At 42.2% G+C, this 14,329-nt stretch overlaps 1 protein-coding gene across 1 annotated transcript in view; it reads right to left on the minus strand.

The window, feature by feature from the left end:
* The window catches only part of LOC117552763 (voltage-dependent T-type calcium channel subunit alpha-1H-like), a 99,557-nt gene that overhangs the window by 5,016 nt on the left and 80,212 nt on the right, over nucleotides 1–14,329 (minus strand). The window contains exon 6 of the mRNA XM_034226384.1: nucleotides 2,672–2,830. Coding sequence (XP_034082275.1) covers nucleotides 2,672–2,830 — 159 coding nt within the window. The remainder of the gene's footprint in view (nucleotides 1–2,671; nucleotides 2,831–14,329) is intronic.

Genomic DNA, 14,329 nt, shown 5'->3' on the forward strand with positions numbered 1-14,329 from the left:
TCCATCCATCCATCCATCGATCCATCTATCTATCTATCTATCTATCTATCCATCCATCTAGCTATCTATATCTATCTATCTATCTATCTATCTATCTATCTATCTATCTATCCATCTATCCATCTATCTATCTATCTATCTATCTATCCATCTATCTACCTAATATTAGAGTTACAATATTTCCGTCTGAAATGTACGTTAGTGGAGTAAATATATAAAGTGACATAACATGGAGATGCTTCACTAAGCACAAGTACCTTAACAGTAGTGTTCGAGTACAGTAAAGTAGAAAAAGTTCTTCCCTGATAGTGTACTGTCGGGCCAGGCGAGCATTTGTTCTGTGAGAGAAAACACAGCTGCCTCGGCCATGCAATATTAAGCCGCTGTCCTCTTTCTGTCTGTCTGTCTCTCTCACACACAGCAAGGATCCAGTTACATCAACTGTGGTACAATTTGTGCCATTACATCAAAGCAGAATTAGTTCAAGGATACCTAAGAGACATTTTGGCTTCTTGAGATGGTTTTCCTTTCCCTTTTGCATAAATGTAATGCCCACGGCTAAATTGGTGACTCTGATCTTTTGTATATCTGTCTTTGTATCTGCATGTGTGCCTGTGGTTGTTTGTCTGATGCTCTTCTCCCATAAGATGTATTCAACCTTATTTATCTCAAGACAAGATACATGTGCAAGCACGGAGGTATATTATATTACACAAGTGTGCCGTGTAGAAGATACATTATGCTATTTCAAGTCTGCACTTTGTCCTATTTATTCTCATTTAAAGAATGTCATTTAATAATTAAAAAAAAAAAATGTAATTAGGTAAAACATATATTTGGGATTGTTATCACTTCCACCACAGAGTTTCAATATGTTTTGTATTGTTTAGTAATTTTCTGTTATGCAGATTCTATCTCTAAGCTACATTTTAATTAGGGCTGTCAGTCGATTAAAATAGTTAATCGCGATTAATCGCAAATTAATCGCACATTTTTGATCTGTTCTAAATGTACCTTAGAGGAATATTTTTCAAGTTTTGAATACTCTTATCAACATATGAGTGGACAAATATGCTTTATGCTAATGTTTATTATCATTTGAACAATGACAAATATTCTCATGAATATTAAACACAACAACCTGGAACCTCTCTCATTCAATAATACAATATAAAGTGTGTGTGTGTGTGTGTGTGTGTGTGTGTGTGTGTGTGTGTGTGTGTGTGTGTGTGTGTGGTGTGTGTGTTGTGTGTGTGTGGTGTGTGTGTGTGTGTGTGTGTGTGTGTGTGTGTGATGGATCGTTGGAGCTATGTGCAACTCAAGGCATATGCTCGAACGGGAGCTGCCTGCACGCTGCAATCATGTTGCGCACTATCCGTGCTGAGTGTGCTGACTTTTCGTACAATGTCCCACTGTCTGGCTTCCTGCATAAAGTCAAGTGCTCGGCGCAGTTGTGGCGAAATGTCGCTCCTCTGTTTTCATTTAAACAGCTCCTTATATCCGTTAGCGCAGCTAGCTAGCACCAGATGCTAACAACAACAATGCACGTAAGGTCTCTCTCTCGCTCGCTCGGGCCACACATACACACCCTCCCGGTCCTCCCAACAGCCAGTCGGTGCCTGCCGGTGAGCGTGGAAGTGTGGTCTGCCTGCAGGAGCGGGGCTGTCAGCATCAGCTTGTAGATGGTATTTTAAACTCGATGCGCTCTGAAACTACGGGGCGGCCGAGGAAAAAAAAATACACATGCGTTAATCGCGTTAAAATAATTAGCGGCGTTATTTTTTTTTTGCGTTAACGCGTTATTAACGTGGGCTTTATCTTGAATATATTATATTATGTATTTGCTCAGTCATATCCCACAAGCCCACGTCTGAGAAAATGTTTCTTATTATTTATTCAGGCTTTTTAAAACGATTGTTAAAGCAGGAGAGCAACATCATCCGCATAGAGGAGTTTTTCTCTTCAGGTAGGATTTCGAGCTGGTGAATTTGATGGCTTTATTTATCGTTCATTGCACACCCACTGTATATCATGGGCCTGAGATTATAGCCTTATCTAATTTCCCATCTACATGTATTTCACGGTTCTTTTGTCCTTTTTTATTTCATGTTAGGTCATACGGTGGTTTGGATCCTGAGGGCGATACGCACTTTGTGTACTCTTACAAGTTACAAGTTCTGTATTTCTTTTTGCTACAGGCAACAGCTGACTGATACACCACATGACACCTCGACATAACTCTAACAAGAGAGAACAAAAGAGAGAAACACCATGAGGAAACACACAAACAGAAGGAGAGAGGAAAAGGGCAGTAAGTAAATCATGTTTGAGTTAAGTGATGCGAGCATGTTGGAAGAGTCCATGTGTGCATGCTGGAGGCTCTGCTGGTCACCGTATGGACGTGGAGAGCAGCACGTGTAAAAGAAAGGGTGTATGTACTCTTTCTGTTCAGGGGTGATTAAACATTGATGGCAACTTCTAAGTGTACTGAAGGAGTTTGTATTTTTCACTCATCTGTACTTTGTCTATACTCTACTAAAGATCTTAAAGCCAATCCTATTTGCATCAAAGTGCTTGTTCCTTCCTTACATAGGTTTCAACACAGCAATGTCCCAGGAGCATGTGTGCTACTTTAAACCTAAAAGTATGTACTGTATCACAAGTTCCTTACGTTCTGATGTCCTCTCCCAGGAAGCAGCGGTTGCGCAGTAGCCCCGCCCACAGCTGGACTCCCACAATGCCAAAGATGAAAAGACGAAGAAGCAGAGGAGAAGGACATTTCCCAACATGGGCAGGGTGTCCAACAGCAGCGTCACCAGGATCCTCATGCCTGAAAAGTCACACAGAAATGGAGAGATGTTATTAGAAATGATTTGATTTATTTCGAATGTTTAAAAAAATTATAATAATAATGAAATGAAACATGAGAATTATTTTACTATACAAACTTAAGAGGTGTCAAATTGATAAACGAAAATATTACTGTACTTATTTAATCCCACCCCCAATTATTAACATATATATTTATATTACATAAAAGAGGTAAACGGTAATCAAGAAGAGATAAAATAACAAACCAAATAAATAAATAAACCGTAAACACCCAGTTATGATTAAACAATTTCATCCTTGTGAAAATCATGTCCTTATACCTTTTTTTAAACAGTTTTACGTTAGGACACCCCTTGAGTTTCCTCATTCAAACTGTTCCAAAGCTTCACCCCACAAACAGAAATACAAAAACCTCGCTTGGTTGTGCGCACCCTAACATTGGGTAATTGGAATAATCCCCTTAAATTATAATTCCCTTGTCTTGATCATTTTCCAACCTTCTTCCCACGTGTTGCCTTGTAGCCCTCTGGTTGCCCGACACCCTGAATAACCTCTATTGATCTTGTGATCTTGGAAGCCACATAGCTTCGCCCCCGCAGCCAATATAATTACAAGTGGTGACGATACTGAAAGTGACATTTTGACATTTTTTCACCCTCTGGGATTTGAACTCACAGCCTCCCCGTGGCTAGTATTATCTAACCACACGTGTTCAGCGTCTATCTCCAGCTGTCAGAAGCGTTTAGCGTCAGCAGAGATGGGGATCTAGTCCCTGAGGTCGCTCACGATGTGTTCTGTCCCCTGTCACACATAGATCGCAGACTTGTCACAATGACCACGTTTAAAATAAGACGATATTACTAGAGTGTCACTGACTTTTTATCCATCCCACAAACATTATGCATTACATTAATGCACATCATGTGAACAACCTCTTGTTCTTTTTATCTTCTTAATACTGTGAGCCATGTTCATGCTTCTCCTTCGCGTCGAAAGGAGCCAGTTGAGGTGGTTCGGGCAACTAGTAAGGATTCCACCTGGGCGCCTCCCTAGGGAGGTGTTCCAGGCACGTCCAGCTGGGAAGAGACCAAGGGGTAGACCTAGGACCAGGTGGAGGGATTATATCTCTTCGCTGGCCTGGGAGCGCCTTGGGATCCCCCAGTCAGAGCTGGTTGATGTGGCCAGGGAAAGGAAAGTTTGGGGCTCTCTGCTGGAACTGCTACCCCCGCGACCCGACCACGGATAAGCGGGAGAAGATGGATGGATGGATATATTTCCTGACTTATTTGTGTAGTTCCTTGGATCTAATATACGGTGGCCAACAAGTGTAAACGCGCTACAACTATCAGAACATCCAGATCACATAACTAACCCTCCCCTCAGTATCATCCTTTGAATTCATTGCCTTCAAAGCCCCTCCCTCACTGACAGTCATCCTCATCTACCGGCCTCCTAAACCTCATCCCTCCTTCCTCTCCGATTTCACTGAATTCCTCACACTTGCCTCATCCCTCTCTCAACGTCTGTTACTACTTGGTGACCTCAACATTCACATTGACTCACCCACCTGCAAGCTGGCATCCGAATTCACAACCCTACTGGACAATTTCTCTATCACCCAACATGTCGCCTTCCCCACCCATGACAAAGGACACATTCTTGATCTCGTCTGCTCTACCAACCTCCCAGTGATTGACCTCCACCCTTCCCCATTTCCCCTCTCCGACCACAAACTCATACAATTCACCATTGCCCCCCCCCCACCCGAAACCCCTGCCCACCCAGAAACATCACCTTCCGTAATCTACTCTCCATTGACCATAACCATCTCTCCGAACTGCTATCGTCTAATCTTCCCCTGGACGCAACCCTCAGCTCACCTGATGATCTGCTCAACCACCTCAACTCCACCCTACTCACCTCCCTCAACACTTTAGCCCCCCTCAAAAATAAAACTGTTACTTTCAAGACCTCCTCACCCTGGTTCACACCCGCACTCCGTAAAATGAAGCAGCGAGGCCGCCAACTTGAACGTCTTTCAAATAAATCATCCCTCACAGTCCATTACATAAGCTACAAACTCCATTTCAATGCATACAAATATGCTCTTATTGCCGCTAAATCTGCCTACCTCTCCAACATCTTCACTGACCCCTCCCGTAACCCCAGGACCCTCTTCTCCACAGTTAACAAGCTCTTCAAACCCAGTGCTGATAACCTCCCTACTTCTACTTCCGCTACTTGCAGCTCATTCCTCCAGTTTTTCGCAGACAAAATTAACGCCATTAACCACTCCTTCTCAGCTCCATCTGACATACAAGCATCTCCCCCAACCTCCACCGCTACCATTTCTCCCCCCATCTCCCTTGACCTCCTGACTCCTCCTCCCCAGCGCCGCCTCTCCCAGTTCAACCTGGTTACCCCACTTGAAATACTCCATCTGATCGGTTCCTCAAATCCCACAACCTGCTCCCTTGACCCTCTACCCACTCCTCTCCTGAAGTCCTGCCTCCCCGTCCTCTGCCCCTATCTTGCTAACCTTTTCAACTCCTCGCTATCCCATGGAACCATCCCCTCTGCCTTCAAAATTGCTGCCGTTACTCCAATCCTCAAAAAACCTGGTCTTGATCCCTCCTCCCTCACTAATTACCACCCTATCTCCAACCTACCATTCCTCTCAAAAACTCTTGAACGCATTATAGCCAAACAAATTCACTGCCATCTCCAAACCAACCAGCTTTATGAACCCCTTCAGTCTGGATTTCGTCCTCACCACAGTACAGAAACTGCACTCGTCAAAGTCCTCAATGACCTCCTCACCTCTGCTGACACTGGTTCCCTCAATATTCTCATCCTCCACGACCTGAGTGCAGCCTTCGATACCGTGAGCCACAACATCCTGCTCACCCGACTCAGGGACATTGGTATTGAAGGTATTGCACTCAGATGGCTCCAGTCCTACCTCACTGAACAATCCCACTTCATCTCCCTCCCAAACCACTCCTCTGCCACAGCCTCTGTCACCCAAGGCGTTCCTCAAGGATCAGTACTTGGCCCCCTCCTCTTCATCATTTACATCCTCCCCCTCGGTCAGATACTCCGCCACTTCAACCTGGACTTCCACTGCTATGCTGATGACACTCAGATCTACCTCAGCACCAAATCCCTCCATAACCCACCCCTTACCCACATCGATTCCTGTCTGACAGCTATTAAAACTTGGATGCAACATAACCTCCTCAAACTGAACAGCAACAAAACAGAACTCCTCCTAATCGGCTCCAAATCCACCCTCAGCAAGGTCACTAACATAACACTCACCATCGATGGCACCATTGTTTCCCCCTCCAATCAGGCACGCAACCTTGGCGTAATCTTTGACCCCACCCTCTCCCTCGAACCTCACATCCGCCAAACAGAAAATGCAGCTGCACGTCTCCTCGCGCATACCAAATCATGGCATCACATCACCCCAGTCCTCAAAGACCTCCATTGGCTTCCTGTCTCCCATCGCATCAACTACAAAATGCTGGTCCTCACCTACAAAGCACTCACCATCTGGCCCCCCCTTATCTCACAAACCTTCTCACTCCTTATCAACCCCCACGGCCCTCAGATCCACCGCAGCCGGACTCCTATCCATTCCCACATCCACACTCTGCAGCTTTGGGGACAGAGCCTTCTCAGTGGCAGCTCCTAGGCTCTGGAATTCCCTTCCCCAAGCAGTGGCGTTTTCTCCTGGAGGCCAAGGGAAGCCAGGCTTCCCCTGTTTTTTCGGATTGTAGTTATAATTTTAATAAATAAATAAAAACACTTCCGTTTAGTTTCGGAAATTATTTGCTGTGTGTTGCTGCCGGCCCGTCTCTCCCCCATTCTCATTGAGTATTTTATAAAGAGTGAAACAGCGCCCCTCTAGATGTTATGGTGAAACAGTAGATTGCACTCTCTGTTGCGAGGGGAGGCCAGCCGAATCTGGCTTCCCTTGGTGAAAAAAAATGGAGGGATTGACCAATCAGACAAGACATCACGTCATGCCCCTGCCAACCTGTGATTGGTCAGGGCCATGCCAAGGGAAGCCAGAGGCGGCTGGCTTCCCTTGCCTCACAATCCAATCAAATCGCATCAATTTAGTGTTGCAGTGACGCATCCTAAAACCTGGAAGTAAGCTGCGCTCGGTTTCCCTCGACAGAAAGCAATGAGATTTCTCCATAGGATTTTGAAAAATAGCTCGAAATAAGGTCAGTGGAAAACGAACCTGTTAGATAAATGCAAGTTGTGTTCAGTCGGATAATATCCACATGTCTACCCTACTTTTATAATTTTTGAATCATAAATCTAATCGATAGAAGATAGATAGCGTCACTGCACCACTCTCACCGCCGTTAGAAAGTAGCAAGCAACTGAAGCAAGTGCAATTATGGAGGGTGGAGATTTGGATACTTAATCAAAAATAATTGTACTAAACTTCCACTACAGCAGCAACAACAAATACAATCTGATGACAGGCCGATGCCCAAACTGGAGCTGTGTACAGCGAGGAAAAAAGGAGCGAATCGGACGTAAAACGTTAAAGGTCTCCTGATGTAGTTTGTGAATGAATGCTTATTAGAGTTTCGGCTGGAGAGTGCGTGCGGACCTGTCGGTTAGATAACAGGCGTGTGTAAGTCCTGCATCTGTATGATACAAATGTGTGTAAAATGATACCGGGTAACTCATCTGGTTACGTTATTACATTGACCACCACACCCCCGACCCAAAAGAAAGGAGGTATTATTGGCTTCCCCTAATTTTTTCCCCACGCCACGCTACTGCCCCCAAGATCTTCGTGACCCTGAGTCCCTCACAGTCTTTCAGTCCCGCCTCAAAACACATATTTTCAACTCTGTCTACCCATAAGCCCCCCCCCCCTCTCAATCAACTTCCTCTTGATTGCCTTTTTATTTATTTTTTATTTTACTATACTTACTTGTTTGCCAGTCCTTATTTGTCTACGCTCCCTCGTACTGTAAAGCGTCTTTGAGTTGTGAAAAGCGCTATATAAATAAAATGCATGATTATTATTACAACCGCTCAAAACATCTCCATTAGGAGAAACAGGCTCGAGTTTCAAAAACGATGCACATAGGAAACATTTTCGAATTTAGAGAAACAACATCCGTATTATGAAATAACATCGATACTAGAAGAAAGAAAAAGAATAAGATCTGAACACCCCCTCTTGTTTCCAAGTATAGAAAGTGTCCCGACAGTGGAATTTTCAAGGTTGTTATTCAGTGACGTACAAGCTCTACCAGCTCAGAGGGAATGACTCATCAACATTTAATGTGTGTCGTCTTGTTTATGTTTATTGGCCTGTGCTTCTGTGTACACTCATTAGCAACAGAACACACTTTATAGTAGCACAACGGGTTTGATAATGTGTTTTCGCTTCAGTCTTAAAAAAAAATGGGATAACGAATATGAGAGAAAATGGTATACTAAAATATCCATCATTGGTCCCGACGACCATCTGCCTTCCTTAAAGATTTACTGACCGCAAACCAGCGGCAGATTTAGAGTTGCATGTGAGATAATGTGTTTTTTATATGAGATATGTGACAGCCATGCAGTTGTGGTTCAATCTGTCAAACCAGAGATCTAGTGAGATGTGGTCATGGCTTTGGGGTGGAGTAGAAACCAGAAAATCGATGTAATACCCGACTTAAATCATTGTCTCATCACCTATCTGTCTCATTTTATCTTGTGTCCTGACTTATATGTCCTACTTTTAACATATCTGCCAGTTATATCTGTCAACTGACTTCTCTCTTACACTGTTTCCCATTTCTCATAAAATAGGCGGGGGCGAAATGAGAAAACTCTCGTGATACATATTGCTCATCATAAAACTGAAAAAGAATATGTCTTTGGGCATGCTTGGGGTAGAAAGCAGTACTCTTGAGATACATGGAAATGTACACACACTGAGTAAACAGTACACAGATGCCTTTTACTATAGAGGCATCTGGGTGAAATCTGCTCAAACACAAACATCTCAAAGCATTGACATCCCCTAAAGGCCCTGTCACACTGTCCCGAAATTGACACCCGATGGACACACGATAAAGGAAATGTTCAAATTCGGCTGTGATCGTAGGTGGAGTTTCTCAGGCTCCGGCAGCAACTTAGTGAGCGGCAACTTCGTAAGGCACTCGTGAGGACATCTTGTCAAATCGTGTCATCTTCGTGTTATCATCGGTGACATCGGGCATTCGCCCTCACTCTGATCGGGGCGAATGCCCGATGGCACCGATGATAACAAGATGCCCTCACGATGGCCTTACGAAGGGCAAAATTGACACAGAATTTCAACACAAATGAACCTTCGCAAGGTCCTTCGGCAATTTTTTGGCATGCCAAAGATTTTGCCACCGCTCACGAAGTTGCTGCCGGAGCCTGAGAAACTCCACCGGCGGTCATACGAAGGCTTAAGATGCCCTCACGAATGGCCCGATGTTGCTACGATCACAGCCGAATTTGAACACTTCCTTTATCGTGTGTCCATCGGGTTTTTTATTGCACAACAAAATCATGTAAATATATTATGTAAATAACCCAATTTGTGTTCTGTGAAACTAAAAAGGATATAATATATTATTTTGAAGGACAGTTGACAGGAAGTTGTTGTTGTTATGGAAACAACATTACGGAGAAAACGTAATATTTTCTACATATAACGACGGATAAAGTAAAGAACAAAGTCTGAAAATATCAGTACAGTATCATAGTACTGTAACATAATTGTTTTTGGTACTTTTTTGGTACTCATTGCAGTTGTATGTCTTACATGTAATGTAAATGTTGCATTCGTGTGTGGTTCGGGGCCATCATCGTGCGAAATTCACAATTCCATATTCGTGTGTCCATCGGGTGTCAATTTCGGGACAGTGTGACATGGCCTTAAGCGGAATATGAATGGGTTCTCCATACATCATTTTGAGTATGGAGATGGGATTCAGCAATACACTGAATTGAATAGTCAAGAACAGTAGAGACAAAGAGATTGAAAACAAGATTGACGCTGCGTTCACTCCCAGAGTTACAACGCACCCTGGGAGGTTTCATTAAACTAATGCAATATAACAGTCGATCTCGATGAGATCATTAAACAAAACAAAGGGCGACTATCCAGACAGTCTTCAACAGGGATAAGTTATGCTTCCTTTATTTGGGAAAGAGAATCACATTGCTATGCAGAAAAGGTTATATTAGCTGGTAAAAATCAATCGATGTTAATTAGGAGAGAAAAGGACACATACTTTAACATATATGTCAAAATAATGTTTTGGAAAGAGCAGGGTTGCAGCTTTAGGTCTTTATCTATGAAAATATCTTTTAATAAAGTCATAAAATTGCTTCTTAGATTAGATCAGGGAGAAATATGTTAATGTCCTGTTGGCAGCGAAATGACAATGATAAATGTCTTGTTATAATCTTTATATTTATTTTTTAATTATCCAGCGATATTATACAGTTATAGTAGCTAATATGTGAAAGCATCTATGCAGAAAGAACCTCATAATAGAATGCAAAATATGTTCAATGTTCTGTTTAGTTGTGACTTAATGTTACCATTGAACTTGGTTATATTGTCCTGTACACAAAACATGAACCCATGGTCAAAATGGAGAAGCAAATACAGCTTAAATATAAATTAAATACTACAATTATTTTACATTTATTAAAACATTCATCAATAATCTACCACCACACTATGACAATAATGCCAAACACAGAGTACACTAAACAATCCCTAGCCCTCTCCAAAGCTAGCTTGAAACAAATGCTACTGTTAGCTGGATTAGCCTCTTGCTTTAGCAGTTAATGCCTTTAAAAAACACAACTTCCCATACACCCTAGATCAGGGGTCGGCAATTAAGTTTAGCCTTGGGCCAATTTTTTTCTGAGCCACTAGATGGTGAGCTGGAACATAATCAAAGGCTTATTGATTGATTATTGATATGTAATTGATTGTTAAAACATGTGACACGTTCGAATGCTTGGGGGGAAGGCGTTGCGGTGCTGTTCTGTGATTCTACAGATTCTACAGATGGCCAGTCCGCTACTGCTCACAAGCTTATTAAGATCCAAAGCTTTAGTGCGTTTTGAATTAACTTTTCTTTCAAAACAAAGCTGCCAACTGGGGTGGCAGCTTATGCACCACCACCCCTCGCCCTCCATGATCAAGCGGCTTTCTCTCTCTCTCTTTTTTGTCAATGTTTTGACTGAACTTTGTTACTGTTCACATACGTTTGAATGATTTAGTGAGCTGGTGTGATTTTGTTCACACCACAAACCGCATATTGACTATGTCAGCACCACGCGCTGTCCAGCTACTTATTGATCCACTATCGGCGTCAGTGCACCCGCTGCCAGATTGTGCCTGTGCTGTGTGTCTCAACATGGATAAAAGTACAATAAGCATTCTTCAGGTGTAGGTAGATTCTCTATTCGGACATTATAGCCTATATGTGTGACTGTCGGTCCGATATTTAAAAAAGAAAAAGAAAAAATAATCTATTTTTTTTATTTGTTTAATTCTCAAAATAATTTGCCGGGCCAAATATTATTGCTGGCAGGCCACCAATGGCCCGCGGGCCGCCTATTGCCGACCCATGCCCTAGTTGTTCGATGGATGAGTGTCTTGCTGGACAGAAGATGTGAGTATTAGTATGTTCAAGGGTGATGGCTAACTCAGAAATGTTAGCAGGACAGGGACAAAGAAACTCTAGAGCCTTTAGAAATCAAAAGAAATGAACAACAGAGCATTGGTGAGAGCTAGTTGGAGCTTGTTTCTCTTTGCTCACAAAGTAATTGTAGTCGAGCTCAGCGTGTATTGCTCATTGTATCCAGGCTACGGAGCGAAAACATATTTAACATCTGTCCAACAATGAACACTTCCCATCCACTTAGGCAGAAAGGCAAACAGAGAGACGGAGCGATTGCAGAACGGTTGGAGACAAACAGAGACGGTAAGTAGGGAGAGAAAAACTTTAGTCTGGCTGTTCGCCCGGCTGGCTCGCACCCAGAAACACTCCATCACTGATCACAACTCAGATGAAAAGGAAAACAAAAGATTAGATGGAGTCTAAAAGCGAGAGGATAAATGAGCTAAGTAAGCCGATTGTTAAACATCCTCGGGGTGAGTGTATGAGTGTGAGGGCTTTGTGTCTTTCTGTATCTACGCTGACCTTGAGTTTCAGCCCCTAGAAACACCTCTCGTTGTAATTCTCTCCTCTATGTCCCTGTGTCTTCAGGGAGCCGCTGAAGACTTGTTACAATAAATAATACAAGTTTAATTTCTCCTTGTCCATGGCTCTCAAGGTGTTCCTCTGGGCTACTGTTAGCTTAGCGATTAGGTTACATTTTCACTCCTCACAAAGGTAGAACACCACAGAGTGTGTTTATGTCCCTGTGTGAGGCTGTGATGATAGCTTGAGAGGAACAGACAACCTGCCATGCTTTATGATTGTGTTGGGTCTGACTGCAGGGCGCAAAGCAGGCACACACAAACCCAAACACACACACATCTAACGTCATCATATACGTGGGAGAATCTGGTGTCGTAATGTGGCTATTTCTGGGGAAGCGGGGTCATAAAAGGCATTTTTATTTGCTGAATTTATAACTCTGCAACATACTGTACAGAATGCTTGTGAAAATTGGCTTATTGGGAAATTTGCTACATTTTGGAATAAAATATACATACAGAATATTTGTTTTATATAAACACAAGAAGTAAGAATGTGCAAAAAAAGATAAAATTACAAATAAATCAAATTAATTATTTTATATACATATAAGAAATTAAGGTTAAATGTCAAATAAGCCAAACAATAAAATTAATTATATTAACATGAGGAAAAGTACAAATAAATTATATTATATACTGTACTGTACTTTAGAATATATAATAATGCTGAATAGTACAGGGTTGTAGGAGGGTTATTAAAAATATCTGGTCTATTAAAATAAAACTCTAATTTTGTATAAATTGTTTTTAATTAACAATAAAATCTGTGTAAGGTTAAACCCAGTATATAACCCTGTTAAGAAATATGCGTTTCTATAGTACCTGGTGTTGTGGAAATAATTATCATAAGACGCCAATTAGTAACATACAGGACAAACCTCGATGTCTGTTTACCTTCTTTAAGGACACAGGCGGCTTAGCCAATAATGTTATTGTTCCCATTCTGTGACCGGTCAATACTGGGATACAGATGGTCTGTGTTGTGGGTACACTGGGACACTTCCTTCTCTGTATTTGTGGACTCCAAGGTAAAATCTTCGAGGTCATAAGTGTCCGAGGCAAGTAGCTCTGTGTTCCCACACTGTTTAGGCTATCTTCTCAAATATGTTGTTTACTCTCTGCGAAACCAGTTAGATGGGCTGGCAAGAGAGAGGCTCTCCAGAATTGACGTGGCAACTCTACCGTGAAGTCAGAACCTCTGACTCTTGGACTTGTGATGTGAATCCTCCGGCCGTTAACTCCAAATAAACCATCATGTGTTTGACATCAAAGCTACTGCTCTTCCCGTGTCTCCTTCCTGAGTCGGTGACTCCCACTGCATAGCTACACAGAAGTTTCCTCTACACCTGGCAACCTCAACCTGACAAACAGCCTGGCCGCCTGCCTAATGCATGCTGGTTAATAATCGTGTTCATTGTTATGACACCATTGTCTAGGGCAGTGATCCTCTTTCGCTGCAGATTCATGGTCACTTCTGTCACAGGGCTTTTAGGGAAATGACAAGCTATGTGCAAGTTCTCACCAGCCACTGGCACATATACCTCTGGAAGTGAGATTAAAGCAAACAATAAGTCGTGGATCATCGGCCAATTTACCGTTAAGGAGAGTGATTAAGAACATTTTCTCTGTTGGTTTTCTTTTTACAGCACTCAGTGCAGAAGGCTTACAATAAATAGCACATTGATCATAAGGGGGAAATGCATTCAAATATACCTGGACTCCTTTCTGGATCAGATTCAGAGCTGAATCCTCTTTACACCAACCAGGCCAGACCCTCGCAACAACAAAATAATAACTGAAACAATTATAAATAAGCGCAAAACCTGTTTTTCTCTCCTCTTCTTGACACTTTCCTCTGCATTTTTCCTTATTTCTTTGTCTTTTTATGTTTCAATTATGTGTATTATTATTTAAGTGTGTTGTAACAACTTTTGTTATCCACATAAATGAAAACATAAAATATATATATAAACAAAAGGGGGATATTCAAATACCTCAGGGCGTATTGGATAGGGGGAACATATAAATATAATATGATGTAACATTTGCATGGGAAATGTGCTGGGAAAATATAACAATAACATATTGTCAGTTTTGGGACAGGAAGTACTGTGCAGCAGATTATTATGCAAAATTGCTCACAAAAAACAATATGAAAAACAGAAGCATTTGCATATGTTTACTATATATGAGTTTGAACAAACC

Source organism: Gymnodraco acuticeps, unplaced genomic scaffold (genome assembly GCF_902827175.1).
Source record: "Gymnodraco acuticeps unplaced genomic scaffold, fGymAcu1.1, whole genome shotgun sequence".
Classification (NCBI taxonomy): domain Eukaryota; kingdom Metazoa; phylum Chordata; class Actinopteri; order Perciformes; family Bathydraconidae; genus Gymnodraco; species Gymnodraco acuticeps.